This window comes from Mustelus asterias, chromosome 3 (genome assembly GCF_964213995.1).
Source record: "Mustelus asterias chromosome 3, sMusAst1.hap1.1, whole genome shotgun sequence".
Classification (NCBI taxonomy): domain Eukaryota; kingdom Metazoa; phylum Chordata; class Chondrichthyes; order Carcharhiniformes; family Triakidae; genus Mustelus; species Mustelus asterias.
This window is the reverse complement of record NC_135803.1, coordinates 97,071,123-97,086,923: the sequence shown is the minus strand read 5'-3', so window position 1 is coordinate 97,086,923 and position 15,801 is coordinate 97,071,123. Positions and strand designations below refer to the sequence as shown.

General features: G+C 44.0%; 1 protein-coding gene across 1 annotated transcript in view; it reads right to left on the bottom strand.

Moving 5' to 3' along the window:
* Positions 1-1,564: 1,564 nt before the first annotated feature.
* The window catches only part of bap1 (BRCA1 associated deubiquitinase 1), a 65,152-nt gene continuing 50,915 nt past the window's right edge, over positions 1,565-15,801 (bottom strand). The window contains exons 13-17 of the mRNA XM_078209383.1: positions 9,025-9,476; positions 5,172-5,338; positions 4,040-4,132; positions 3,466-3,538; positions 1,565-2,367 (exon numbers count right to left, since the gene is read on the bottom strand). Coding sequence (XP_078065509.1) covers positions 2,234-2,367; positions 3,466-3,538; positions 4,040-4,132; positions 5,172-5,338; positions 9,025-9,476 — 919 coding nt within the window. The 3' untranslated portion in view covers positions 1,565-2,233. The remainder of the gene's footprint in view (positions 2,368-3,465; positions 3,539-4,039; positions 4,133-5,171; positions 5,339-9,024; positions 9,477-15,801) is intronic.

Sequence of the window (15,801 nt, the reverse complement as noted above, 5' to 3'; positions counted from 1 at the left end):
TGGATTCTGTCTATGATTGGTCCATTATTAGAAGGCAGTTGCTTCACCCCAGGAATGAATCCAGAGAACCTTCTCTGAACTGCTTCCAAAGTAATTATATATTTTCTTTAAATAAGGAGACCAAAACAGCACATAGTATTCCAGATGTGGTCTCACAAAGACCCTGTAACAGCTGTATTAAAACCTTCCTACTTTTATATTCCATTCCTTTTGCCTTCCTAATCACTTGCTGTACCTGCATACTAACTTTACGTGATGCATGTACCAGGACACCAGATCCTTTGTACCACTGAGTTCTGCAAACTTGCTCCCTTTAAATACTGTACTACTTTTCGATTCTTTCTGCCAAAATGAACAAATCCACATTTACCCACATTATACCCCATCTGCCCATGTCGATGTAAAGTGGTCAAACTTGTGCGCAGTAGCCTAACTGTGGCCCAATCAATGTTCTGTAAAATTAATCATCACTTTGTATTCTTGTACTGTAAGTCCCTCCTCATAAAACCCAAGGTGCTATTGGTCTTTTTTCTGGTTTTATCTACAGACACTCACACCTCCAGGAAATTACACACTTTTATCCTTAGCTATCTCTGTTATCCACGTTATTCACTATCTCTCCATTGAATCCATATCACCATTCCATGGATTTTCTCCCAAAATGCTTCTCCACATTAAATTGCACCTGTCTGTTTATTCTGCCTGGGACCTTTCCCAATTCTCCTTACTGTTTGCCAACCTCCCTGCTTCCATTTGTAAGCAGATTTTTGCCACTGTGCCTCCAATGCCCAAGTATAAATCATCAATACATACATCAAAAGCTAAAGTGAACCCAGTTCTGACCTGTAAGTTCTAACTCACTTACAACCATTCTCCAGGAACTATCCCTCCACATCGCCCCAACTGAGATTTACAATAAACTTCTGAGCTGACTGAATTCTTTAGACTGAATGTTAGTATTGTTGAGGGGACTTGATATTTGTGTCAGAATCTGAAGGCACCGTGTAAATTACACTGACCTTAGATATTGGATCTGGAGTTAGTCCGTTGTCCACACCAGGACCATGGTGAATGATTGTTCAAAGTAAAGTACACACATCCTAACGAGATAGTTCAAATCCATTGTGGGAAGTAGAGTAAAATATATATTTCAAAATGTAAGTAACTAGGAAGAACTGGTTTTGGGTAGGGAATAAGGTTATTTGCATCTTACATGCTAGTGACTAGTATTACAGCTATTAAACCTGTGAGGCCCAGATTTTCAGTATCATAAGAAGGATAATAGTTTTATCATGTCAGTCATATGATATATTGCTGGGTAATTTTGCTGTATTACAGCCAGAGAGAGACTGCAGTCAGGTTTGTACTGCAACAGAACCAGTGCAAACACTGAGTAATGCCACATGTAATCTAGTTTCCAGTTAACAGTAATGACTGTGCCATTGAATCCAGGCTGAGCCACACATCAAAGCAACACCAAATTACCTTTTCATTTTAACCACAGCAATCATCTACTTTTAATCACGATCTATTTCAATTGACCACTGACTACACCCAATTTTTTAAAAAGTGCTCTTTAATTTGAACCGGCATTTTATTCAAAATTGGAACTGATACCCTCTGAATAAATAGGGCTTGATTCCACAGTCTTTTGTTTATTCTCACATTTGTTTAGCGCAAGTCAAGCACCCTAGTTCTTTCAGGTACTCAGTCAGTTAGTGGACTGTTGTCCTTTTAACCAATCCCCAATATAAATGCACTTCCAAAGACGACAGGGAATAGAAGAAAGCTTGAATTTGGATGGTGCAGGGCGGAGAAAAGAATATATGGAGCAAATTCAGACAGTGTATACAGGGTGGAGGACCAGAACAAGGTTGTAATTCCCACGTAATTGGTACTGTCCTGCTTGCAAGCATTGAACGGTGCTGCAAAGAGCAATTGGATTCTGTCTATGATTGGTCCATTATTAGAAGGCAGTTGCTTCATTTCACTGGCTCCACTATTGACTGATCCCTTGTAAGTTTTGCTGGACTGTTGATGGTTTAATTTTTCAAACCAGATCCAAAGTTAGTGTAATTGTCTTGCATTCCAGTCAAATATCGACTGTAATGGGAACGCACAGCTCTACTAGCTGAATCCAGCACGCCTCAGTAACAAGAGCTGCTCGTCAGTCTTGCAGGGATGGATCCGATGCTGAAGGCGAGGTGCCTGGGCATTCGTGGCGTCGCGAGCGTCACTGCCGCTTAGCTTTGTACGGCCGGGAACGTTTCCGCCGGTCTGGTTTGCGCTGTTTGTGCAGGCGCCCAATGCTTACGCCCTGTCTCCTCCGCACAGAGATGTTCTGCTCCACAAGGCTGGCCAGCATTCCTATAGGGAGAATTAGAGAGCAGCGATCAATAACTCAGCGATCTGTTAGTCAGTTAGATTGGAATTCACTTTCAGCAACAGTGACTTTGACTAAGTAACCTTTCCATTTCACATTCAGAAATATGTTTCTATGGGCTAGCAGCATGGCTTTCCCCACATTAAGTATCACTCAGTCTATGCAAAGCACAATCCACCTAATTATGAACAATATCGACATCAGACTACATGAAAAACGTTCAGCCTGGAAGGGATAGGGAGCATGAGAAGGATTCCATTCCAAGAATTAGCTCTCATTTTTATATACACTATCCATATAAGCTTGGCTGCTAACACGGCATTACCTGCAGACTATCAGAGTGACTTTCACTGACTTTATGGACTTATCTACAGGTTTCCTAATTCCAATATCTTATTTCCAACAATATTCATAGCTAGAGATTGACAAAATTAAGACTGCTCTTAGGGTTTCCTGTAAATTCGGTGCTCATTAAGGCAGGGGATTTTAGCACTGGAGGACTGAAACACATTCTAATTTCTAGAATCAATATTCTCAGGTTGCATGCAAAGTTTCATTTACTCAGCATCGGCTGGCCAAACAACACCCTCTAAATCATTTTTCAAACTCCCAAACAAGTCCGATTGTTCCAAAATGAGGGCCCAAGCCCAATTCCATGGCAGCTAGCAAAGGGCAGCTGTGAAGGGAATTTCCATGGTATCTGTACTGGTCTTGAGTCCAGGGTAGAAGGCTATACTACCATATCCCTTGCTACCATAATGCAATTAAACATCGCAGTCAATGCTTGCTGCTATTGCTAATAGTTCCTACTGAGTATGGGGCTGGGTTGAGGAAGGGAGCAAGTAACAGTTGCACAATGTGGTTTCACTCTATCAAAAGCAGAAAGATGACTCAATGCATTAGTGAACTTCAAAAGAAAAACAGTCCCATGAAGTGCTATCTTCAAGGATGCAAAGGTGTCAAGACTGCAACATTACCACATGCTTTTATACAAAAACAGGCAGGTCAGGCTAGAACCTGTAGTAATGCTCTTCCCAATTGAAAAGGAACTCAAATGGCCTCAGTGACAAACTGTCCCTTACCTTCTTGAGACAGCATAGAGATGAATGTACAAATAAACTCATCGTAATTGTGGGTTCTTCGCTGATCGTCAATCTGCTCAAAAGTAATGCAAAAACGTCACTGAGAAAAGGTTTGTAAAACAGATAAATGGGTGACAATTTAACACATAGACGTCCAGCAACATCCTACTAATGGCTGGCAGTACAGCTCAGGGCAGCTTTAATTGCAGACTCAACACTTCAAAGATCATCCACCTTTCCATTCTTTCTTCAGTTTTTATCCTCACATGAAGTCAAGGATGATAAAACTGGCCGCCCCTGCCCAGTTTTCTTTCCAACAGACTAACTGAAAACAATTTTGGGCAGGGTCCAAAATGGGTGACCTATTTGCTATCAGCCATTTTACATTACTGCCAAAATCAAATGACCTCCCCAGTGACTCGAGCTATATCAGAGACACCTTTCTTATTGATCATTGAAGAACATGCGAGTTTGACATTAAATGACTGATGGGTTAAATTGGTTGGTTTGAAGCAGTGTATTTACTCAGTGGAACTGAGGGGAGAGAGAGAGATCAGATATAATTTCTATTTACCTTGTATTTTTTGCGTTTTTCCACCTCCTCTTTGAGGCATACCTCACAGTTAGAGATCTCGGCCTCCACACACTTCAATAAGGCCAGCAGCTCCTGAAAAAACACAAACTTATAGACAGGAAGGGGACGATTTTTCTAGAAAGAACAGAGTTATCTAATAATAACCACGACACCATTTTGGTCTCTCACCTGCTGCTAAGAGGAAAAGGGTAAAAATTAGAAATAAAATTGCTGGATCTTTTGTTTTTCATTAAATGTGTCTTTTCTCAGCTCCCAAGAGTAATTGTGATCCTGTTTACTCATTCATTGTCTCCTTCACTCTCTATGTACAAATATAAAACACCGTCCGTGCTCATTGCAAATTAATTTGGATTCATATAATAAAAGCAAAATACCACAGATGCTGGAAATCTAAACTAAAAAACAAAAATTCTGGAAAAACTCAGCAGGTCTGACAGCATCTGTGTAGAGAGCTGAAGAAGAGTCATACGGTCTCAAAACATTAACTTTCTTCTCTCTCCATAGATGCTGCCAGACCTGCTGAGTTTTTCCAGCATTTTCTGTTTTGGGTTATTGTCCCTTTAAGCAAGTCACATCTGGCTAATCAGGTGAGCTCTCATTTCCTGTTTTCCTAGCTGTTTAGAACTGTGCCTGCAGGAGACAACAGCAATAAGATCAATAAAATTATTGCAGTAACTAAAAAATTAATACAGCAACACAGGGCTCTTGCCATCCCAAATAAAAAAAAGAATGACATCTGCACCAGCACTATCTGTGGCATTTTACTAGTTTTTCCCCTGCTTTCTTCCCTCTTGAAGTTGATGGGATATAGTTCATAGTTGCCAGCAATCTTCCGTTACCTCGGCCTGTTGCTCTTAGCCAATATCCACTATCCGGCAAGAAATACAGATAGCATTAGGTGCAGGAATCCTGGTTAACTTTATTTAACCTGGACAGTGAGGTTAACTGTAGAGTATCTGTAGTGCACTGCCTCTGAACCTAATTCTATATAGACTGATGGTGAAATCTGGGACATTCTTTGTCATGTGCCTCAGAACCTCACTGGACAGTGCATTCACTTTCCTATCCATCTGAATCCTTCCATTTATTGCAATGATTGTCAGTCACTCACCTTGGGGGAATACTTTTCTGCAATATTTTGCTCATTGCTTCCTAGAAATTTCTCCTTCCTGTCACAGGACCCTGGGGAGTCTTTTCCATCCTCCATTTTGACTTCTGTAGGCTTGTCCGCACTGTGAGGCAATGGTGAGCTTTTAATGGAGTCTGTTTTCTGCTGGTCTACAATCAAAGAGGTTTAAAAAAATTATGTTCGAGTAGCAGTTAACAAACCTTTTCCTAAACATTTGATATTGAACATCAAGGAAGATCAACCACAAATTATGGGGCGACCTGATCGAGGTGTACAAGATTGAGAGAGACACGGCAGAGTGGATAAGGAGCAGCCACTCCCCTTAGTTGAAGGGTCAGTCATGAGGGGATATAGGTTCAAGGTGAGAGGCAGGGGGTTTAGGGGGGATGTGAGGAAGAACTTTTTTACCCAGAGGGTGGTAACGGTCTGGAATGCGCTGCCTGGGAGGGTGGTCAAAGCGGGTTGCCTCACATCCTTTAAAATATATCTGGATGAGCACTTGGCACATAACATTCAGAGCTATGGGCCAAATGCTGGCAGATGGGATTAGGTAGGAGTTCAAGTGTTTCTAAAGTGTTGGTGTGGACGCGATGGGCCGAAGAGCCTCTTCTGCGCTGTAGGATTCTATGTTAGAAATTTGGCTTCAGATATTCTAATGGGTTCAGCACTGCTGGTCACTCCGACCAGTAGTCCCTGGATCTTAAGTTCAAAAGTGTGGTGACACTGTACGGTGTGTAATCATACAATAGCATAATCCAGAAGTCGAAAAAGAAAACCTCCTGGGACAGGAACTAGATACTTGTGCCTTTCATAGCTTACCCATTTTCATTTGGCAGTCTATCAGTAAGCTGTTTATATTTTTGCTACCTGTTGTGGTACGATGATCATCATGGAAGATTTGAGATCAGTGTGGAGGAGGGACTTAAAAAAGCAACTGAAGACTAACAAATTCCTTGGTCGGTTAGCATCTATATGCTTCTGCTTTGGTTATGTATTTCGCCAATATTTATGTGGTTAGCGCCAGCTGAACCAGACACGACTTGCTGATATGGTAGTCATAATGAAAAACTTATAAATGGAAAAAAATATAAAATGAGCATTGGAAGATTTTGAGTGATGGGGCTGTTTCCTTTGTCAGCTTGTTCCATTGTGGGATTGTCCCTGGGAAGAAAGATTGTTAATGCACTGCCTTGGAAACAAATGGTTTTTGTAGTTTATGTGGATGGCTACCTCATGTTTTGTCATTGCTGGGGGGCATCAGGTACTTGTTTCTGTCAATACCCACCAGCCCATTCCATATTTTATAGTACAAGGTCGGTCTATTTTCCTCCCTTTGCTGAAGTGATTCCCTTTCCAAATCTTTGATCAAGCTTGTGACTCTGGTGTATTTCCCATACTGATTCATGCAGAAACATGCTTCAGTCTTTGGATCACTTCAGCAAGAAACGGTGGCACAGTGTTAGCACTGCTGCTTCACAGCGCCAGCAACCTGGTTTCGATTCCTGGCTTGGGTCACTGTCTGTGCGGAATCTGCATGTTCTTCCCATGTCTGCATGGGTTTCTTCCGGGTGCTCCGGTTTCCCCCTATAGTCTGAAAGGCATGCTGGCCATGCTAAATTCTCCCTTAGTGCATCAGAATGTGGCAACTAGGGGATTTTCACAGTAACTTCATTGCAGTTTTAATGTAAGCCTATTTGTGACACTAATAAATAAACTTGCACATTCCAGGATTGGGCGAACAAATACTTGGTAAGCTATAACTCCAAAACTTTTGTTGCAATACCAAAGATTTCTCTTCGGAAATCCAAGAAGCTTGTTTGCTTTAGATGCTATCTACTGAATGTGGAATTACCATTGAAGATTGGTTTTAAGGTGAAGTTCCAGGTATGATTGTATATCTACCTGTTGCAGAATATTTGTTGGTGGATCCTTTTTGCTGGTGATGTACACGACATAGCATTTTTGGCATTGAATGCCATCCTCCCACTGATCCTGCAATGAACTGATATGATCTTGAGTTTTCCCTGTTATGCAAACCATGCAGTCATCTGCAAATAGTCGCACCCTGTTTTTTCACATGTTGGGAAGGTCATTTATGTACGTCAAGAACAGCAGGGGTCCCAACAGTTCCTTGCGGAAATCTGGAGGGGACATCTCTAGCAGAAATGATTCTCCATCACACTCTTTGTCTTCCTTAGCTAAAGAGGTACTGGATCCACTTTAATAGTGCTCCCCTGATTCCACAATAACGAAGTTTGAACAAGAACTTTGTTAAAGGCATTTGCAAAATCCAGTATTGCCATGTCAATAGTTTCATCTCATTCCAGACGTTAAGCTATGTCATCAACAGTCTGTAACAGCTGTGTTTCAGTAGATCTTTTAACCTATCTTAGGGAAACCAGGGAGTATTGGCTTCAGTGAAAATGGGTACAAATGGTAAAACAATTAAAACTACAGTGCTGTTGAGCTACTAACATGTCACACTCTAATTGGATGTACATAAATATGATTATTTAAAGTTCTCCCCCAACTTCTTTCTCTTCACCTCTCCTGGGTTCGGACTCCAGTTTCTTTTTCCAACATCTCCTGAAGATGTTAATCCCATTTATTTCCCTATCTCTCTTGAAGGCGCTGACTCTTGCTGCGGTTCATGGCTCCAGTCGTGCCACCAGTCATCTAGTACCTCAATACAGCGGCCATTTTACCAAATATCACCATATCCCCATGCTTGGCTCAAGGCTTAGTTGATAGCATGTTTGCCTCTTAGTCTGAGGTTGTGGGTTCAAGCCTCACTCCAGGATTGGAGCAAACACTCAGGCTGGAACTTCACTATGGAAGTTTCAATTTTTATAAGCCATTGATTTCAAGATGTAAAGAATTAGGAAACACTTCAAGGAGGAGCAAGGAATATCCTTGCATTAAAACAACTAAAATTGGTCATTTGACATATTTGCTACTTCTGGGATCATGGCTGTCATTTTGTTTACATAACAATAGTGAGTACACTTTTAAAAGCAACTCATTGAATGCAAAGCATTTTCAGACACCCGCCGGAATTCTACCACCTCGCCCGCCACAGAATCGGAGCAGACAAGGGACAGACAAAGGAAAAGTCCGTTGACCTTGAGTGGGATTTTCTGGTGTCACTCAAGCAAGGCCATAAAATCCCACCCACCATGAGAATGTGACAGGGTGCTATACAAGCGCAAACTTCTTTGTTCTTATACTTAGAATAGAATCTGTCCTTACACACGTGTGCAAAATGACAATGAAATATGAAACCAAAGAGGTGCTTTGTAAAATGAGTGGGATCATTGCTTTATTTCTTCAAGACCGGGGGCACTGAGGGTAATTATACCGGCTCAATTACTGCCCCTTCTGCGCTCAGCTAATTCGGTAGAAACCAGAGGCTGGGAGTTTCTTGGTCTATGTGGGAAAACTAATCACTGCACCAAGATAGATAGACACTACAACCAGTGGAAATAGTTTCTAGGACTAGAGGGCATTGTCTAAATATTTGAACCAGTCCTGCAGAAGTGAAATTTGGAAACACTTCTAGACACAAAGGGCAGGAGAAGTGTGAACTCTCTTCTACCACTGGCAATTGATGCTAGATCAATTGTTAATTTTAAAACTAAGATTGATTTTTTTTTTGTTAACCAAAGATATTAAGGGATATGGGAAAAGTTGAGGTTAGGGAGTCACGTCACAGATCAGCCACGATCTCACTTATTAGCGGAACAGGTTTAAGGGATTAATGGCCAACTCCTGCTCTTATCTTTCTCATTGCAAGACTTCACTACATCCCCTCAACGTCTTATCACCTAGCTCCTACCTGTGATTCCGAGGGTCTGCAGCATTCCTTCATCTCCTAGGTGCAACAGGTTTGTGCTAACAACTGGCCCAAGATCACGTACAGCTCGGTTGTAACGCATACAGTCCACTCGGGACAGACTTTCCTCTTCCCCAAACAGCACTTTGGAGATTTGGGAAGTGACTGGGCTCGAAGGACGGGTGGGGTTGGCTGAACGGATAGGAGAACGGAGCGGAGAGTTGAAAGCGCTTCCAATCTCTGAGGCGGTGTCTGTACTCTCGTTGCTGGGGGTTGGGGAAGACTGGGGATGGGCGGGAATGCCGCCGCCAATGGTTTTTATGGAAAGAGGAATCGACAAGTCCTTCTGGGATTCCTTTAACTTCTCAGTCAGCACATTGATAGTGTTGGGCTGCAGAAGGGAGAGCTGCTCGCTGCACCGTTGCTCCTGTAACAAATGGCTCTTCTTTTTATACCTGCAAAAAAAAGAATGAAAAGGAAATACATTTTGTATGACATTGAGGCAATGCAGCAAATAACTTGTCATATTACACTTGCATACAACATGTACAATAACATGGTTAGATTGTAGCTACACCAACAAGGAACCAAGGGCTGTATGAGTATATGGCCATGTAGGTGTTAAGCCAAAGCTGTGTCAAAGGATCTCTGAAAGTTCAGTAGATACACTATTGACTAGTGTGGGTCTGGCACCTTAACGTTTGCAGGTTTCATCCCTAATCTGCACAGAGATGCAGTTGTCTTTGGTGCCTAAAGGTCAGGACCGCAGTCAGGATTCTCACTCCAACTGACTACCCTGTAACATTCTGCCACGTTGGCTGTGAACAGTTTAGGGCTTTGCTCTGATGTCCGCTGAGTTAAACAGCCAACCAACACTCATTATCTAGGCAACTACACAGTAAGAATGAATGTGGCACTCCTGGGTGGAAGACATCCTGTGCTATTCAACCCTGGCACAAGAAAGGAAGCAGATGAGAGCTGGATGAAGCTGCTAAATGAACTTACTAAATAATAGTCACCATATGTCCATATGTGAACATAGAGTCATAGAGGTTTACAGCATAGAAACAGGCCCTTCGGCCCAACTTGTCCATGCCACCCTTTTTCTTTAAACCGCTAAACTAGTCCTAATTGCCCGCATTTGGCCCATATCCCTCTATACCCATCTTACCCATGTAACTGTCTAAATGCTTTTCAAAAGACAAAATTGTACCTGCCTCTACTACTACCTCTGGCAGCTTGTTCCAGACACTCGCCACCCTCTGTGAAAAAATTGCCCCTCTGGACACTTTTGTATCTCTCTCCTCTCACCTTAAACCTATGCCCTCTGGTTTTAGACTCCCCTACCTTTGGAAAAAGATATTGACTATCTAGCTGATCTATGCCCCTCATTATTTTATAGACCTCTATAAGATCACCCCTCAGCCTTCTACGCTCCAAAGAAAAAAGTCCCAGTCTATCCAGCCTCTCCTTATAACTCAAACCATCAAGTCCCTGTAGCATCCTAGTAAATTTTTTATATACCCTTTCTAGTTTAATAATATCCTTTCTATAATAGGGTGACCAGAACTGTACACAGTATTCCAAGTGTGGCCGTACCAATGTCTTGTACAACTTCAACAAGATGTCCCAACTCCTGTATCCAGTGTTCTGACCAATGAAACCAAGCATGCCGAATGCCTTCTTCACCACTCTGTCCACCTATGACTCCACTTTCAAGGAGTTATGAACATGTATTCCTAGATCTCTTTGTTCTGTAACTCTCCCCAACGCCCTACCATTAACTGAGTAAGTCCTGTCCTGGTTCAATCTACCAAAATGCATCACCTCGCATTTATCTAAATTAAACTCCATCTGCCATTCATCAACCCACTGGCCCAATTAATCAAAATCAAGAACAAAGAACAATACAGCACAGGAACAGGCCCTTCGGCCCTCCAAGCCTGCGCCGCTCATGTGCCCAACTAGACCATTCGTTTGTATCCCTCTATTCCCAGTCTGTGCATGTGGCTATCTAGATAAGTCTTAAATGATCCCAGCGTGTCTGCCTCAATCACCTTGCTTGGTAGTGCATTCCAGGCCCCCACCACCCTCTGTGTAAAATACGTCCCCCTGACATCTGTGTTGAACCTTGCCCCCCTCACCTTGAACCCGTGACCCCTTGTGTTCATCACCCCCGACCTGGGAAAAAGCTTCCCACTGTTCACCCTATCTATGCCTTTCATAATTTTATACACCTCTATTAGGTCGCCCCTCATCCTCTGTCTTTCCAGGGAGAACAACCCCAGTTTACCCAATCTCTCCCCATAGCCAAGACCCTCCAAACCAGGCAACATCCTGGTAAACCTTTTCTGTACTCTCTCCAAAGAAGCCTCCACGTCCTTCTGGTAGTGTGGTGACCAGAACTGGATGCAGTATTCCAAATGTGGCCTAACCAACGTTCTATACAGCTGCAACATCATATGCCAATTTTTATATTCTATGCCCCGTCCAATAAAGGCAAGCATGCCATATGCCTTCTTGACCACCCTCTCCACCTGTGCTGCCACCTTTAAGGATCTGTGGACTTGTACACCCAGGTCCCTCTGTGTGTCTATACTCCTGATGGTTCTGCCATTTATTGTATAGCTCCCCCTTACATTAGATCTACCGAAATGCATCACTTTGCATTTAACTGGATTAAATTCCATCTGCCATTTCTCCGCCCAATGTTCCAGCCTATCTATATCCTGCTGTATTCTCTGACAATGTTCATCACTATCCGCAACTCCAGCAATCTTTGTGTTGTCCGCAAACTTACTGATCACATCAGCTACATCTTCCTCCAAATCATTTATATATATTACAAACAGCAGAGGTCCCAGTACAGAGCCCTGCGGAACACCACTAGTCGCAGACCTCCAACCGGAAAAAGACCCCTCCACTGTTACCCTTCGTCTTCTATGGCTAAGCCAGTTCTCCACCCATCTAGCCAGCTCACCTTTTTATCCAGTGAGATTTAACCTTTTGCACCAGCCTGCCATGAGGGACCTTGTCAAACGCTTTACTAAAATCCATATAGACGACATCCACGGCCCATCCCTCGTCAATCGTTTTTGTCACCTCCTCAAAAAACTCAACCAAATTTGTGAGGCATGACCTCCCTCGTATAAAACCATGCTGTCTATCGCTAATGAGATTATTCAGTTCTAAATGCACATACATCCTATCTCTAAGAATCTTCTCCAACAATTTCCCTACCACGGACGTCAAGCTCACCGGCCTATAATTACCCGGGTTATCCTTGCTACCCTTCTTAAATAACGGGACCACATGTGCTATCCTCCAATCCTCTGGGACCTCACCTGTGTCCAGTGAAGAGACAAAGATTTCTGTTAGAGGCCCAGCAATTTCATCTCTTGTCTCCCTGAGGAGTCAAGGATAGATGCCATCTGGCCCTGGGGATTTGTCTGCCTTAATGTTTCCTAAAAAACCTAACACTTCCTCCCTTGTAATTGAGATTTTTTCTAACGGGTCAACACATCTCTCTGAAACACTACCAGTCAACATGTCCCTCTCCTTTGTGAATACTGATACAAAGTATTCGTTTAGGATCTCTCCTACTTCCTTTGGTTCTAAGCATAATTCCCCTCCTTTGTCCCCGAGAGGTCCGATTCTTTCCCTAACAACCCTCTTGTTCCTAACGTATGTATAAAATGCCTTAGGATTCTCCTTAATCCTGTCTGCCAAGGACATTTCGTGACCCCTTTTCGCCCTTCTAACTCCCTGTTTGAGTTCTTTTCTACTTTCTCTGTATTCCTCCAGTGCTCCATCTGTTTTTAGCTGCCTGGACCTCATGTATGCCTCTTTTTTCTTTTTGATTAGACCCACAATTTCACTGGTTATCCACGGCTCTCGAATCCTACCTTTCCTATCCTTCCTCTTTACAGGCACATGCCTGTCCTGCAGTCCTATCAACTGCTCCTTAAAAGACTCCCACATGCCAGATGTGGATTTACCCTCGAACAGCCTCTCCCAATCAACAGCCACCAAATCCTACCTAATCCGGCTGTGGTTAGCCTTCTCCCAGTTCAGCACCTTACCCATAGGACAACACTCATCTTTTTCCATTACTATCCTAAAGTTTACAGAATTGTGGTCACTATTTGCCACATGTTCCCCTACTGAAACTTTGATGACCTGACCGGGCTCATTCCCCAGTACTAGGTCCAGTATAGCCCCCTCTCTAGTTGGACTGTCAACATATTGTTCCAAAGAACCTTCCTGTACGCATTTTATAAATTCTTCCCCGTCCAAGCCCCCAGCCCTAAGCGATTTCCAGTCTATACAAGGGAAATTAAATTCTCCCACTACAACAACTCTATTTTTTCTGCACCTGTCCAGAATCTCCTTACATATCCGTTCCTCAACTTCCCGTGGGCTGTTGGGAGGCCTGTAGTATACCCCCAGCATAGTGACTGCGCCCTTCCTGTTTCTGAGCTCCACCCACAGTGACTCGTTACCTGACCCTTCCATATGGTCCACCCTCTGTACTGCCGTAATATGCTCCCTAACCAGTATTGCTACTCCCCCACCTCTCTTAGCCCCTTCTCTGTCTCGCCTAAAACACTTATACCCCGGAATATTCAGCTGCCAGTCCTGTCCTTTTAACCAAGTCTCCGCCACTGCAACCACATCCAAGTTCCGCACAAGCATTAAGGCTCTAAGCTCATCTGTCTTGCCCGTGATGCTCCTTGCATTGAAGCAGGTGCACTCCAGACCTCCAGGCCCAGAGGGCATCCTCCCCCAGAATGCTCTTCCTCTTAGATAGCCTTGTCTTGGCCCCAACCTCGTCCCCAGCCTCTATGTTTATTGACCTATTGTTCTGATCCCCACCCCCCTGTGACATTAGTTTAAACCCACCCGAACCACACTAGCAAAACTCCCAGCTAGGATATTCGTGCCCCTCCAGTTTAGGTGTAACCCGTCCTTCTTGTACAGGTGCCATCCTCTCTTGAAGACTTCCCAGTGATCCACGAATTTGAAACCCTCCCTCCTGCACCAGTCCTTTAGCCATGCGTTCAGCTGTACAATCTCCCTGTTCCTAGCCTCACTAGCACGTGGCAATGGGGGTAGTCCAGAGATCGCTACCCTAGAGGTCCTGCTTTTTAGCCGACTACCCAACTCCCTGAATTGCTCTCGCAGGACCTCCCTGCTCTTTCTGCCTACGTCATTTGCACCAAGGTGAACAATGACGTCTGTCTGGTTACCCGCCCCTTTTAGGATGCTTCCTACCCGCACAGAGACATCCAGGACCCCGGCACCAGGGAGGCAGACTAGCATCCTGGAGTCTCGTTCGCGCCCACAGAACCACCTGTCTGTGCCTCTAACTATTGCATCCCCCACTACTATTGCTCTCCTAGTCCCCCTCTTTCCCTTCTGAGCCACAGAGCCCGATTCCGTGCCAGTGACCTGGTCACCGTGGCTTACCCCTGGAGGGTCATTTCCCCCACCCCCCCACAGTATCCAAAACGGTATACTTATTTTGGAGGGGGACAACCACAGGGGATCCCATCACTGACTGCTCTCTCCCCTCCTCTCTCCCATCTGACACCCATCCCTTACTGTTAAGGGGGGACAACCACCGGGGTACTCTCTGGTACGTGACCTTTACCCTTCCTAACCGTGACCCATGTGTCTTCCTCTCGTGGCCCTGGTGTGACGACCTGCCTGTAACTTCTCTCTATTAACTTCTCATTTTCCCTGACTAGACTAAGGTCATCGAGCCGCAGCTCCAGTTCCCTAACGCGGTCTCTCAGGAGCTGCAGTTCGACGCACCTGGTGCAGATATGGACTTCCGGGAGGCTAGGCGACTCCATGAACTCCCACATCCGACACCAACAAACTGGCCTCCCACTCATAATTACCCCTTTCTTTAAATTACTGGAAGAACAAAGAACAGAACCTACCCTGCCTCTGCCAGTTTACGCCGAAGCCCGTTGAGCCAAAGCTCTTCAGCTCTCACTCTGCTCCCTGCTCACTCTGCTGCCCACTGAATAGTGCGGCCTGCTTTTAAACCTCCCGCGCGCTAAAAAAACACTCCAAAAAACCCTTCCCAGAACACCCCGCTGCCTACTTCCGGTTTCCAGTTTGAAACTTTAATAAATATATTAAATAAATAACGCCCGCGAAAATGTAATTTAAAGGTCAAAATCCCATTGCAATCGGAAATAACTTTCTTCACTGTCCACTATGCCACCAATCTTGGTGCCATCTGCAAACTTACTAACCATGCCTCCTATATTCTCATCCAGATAAGTAATATAAATGACAAATAACAGTGGACCCAGCACTGATCCCTGAGGCACACCGCTGGTCACAGGCCTCCAGTTTGAAAAACAACCCTCTACAACCACCCTCTGGCTTCTGTCAAGAAGCCAATTTTGTATCCATTTAGCTACCTCACCCTGGATCCCTTATGCAACAACCTACCATGCGGTATCTTGTTAAAGGCCTTGCTAAAGTCCATTTAAACAACATCAACTGCACTGCCCTCGTCTACCTTCTTGATTACCCCTTCAGAAAACTCAATCAAATTTGTGAGACATGATTTTCCACTCACAAAGCCATGCTGACTGTCCCTAATCAGTCCTTGCATCTCTAAATGCCTGTAGATCCTGTCTCTCAAAATACCTTCCAACAACTTACCCACCACAGATGTGAGGCTCACTGGCCTGTAGTTCCCAGGCTTTTCCTTGCAACCCTTTTTAAACAAAGGCACAACATTTGCCATTCTCCAAT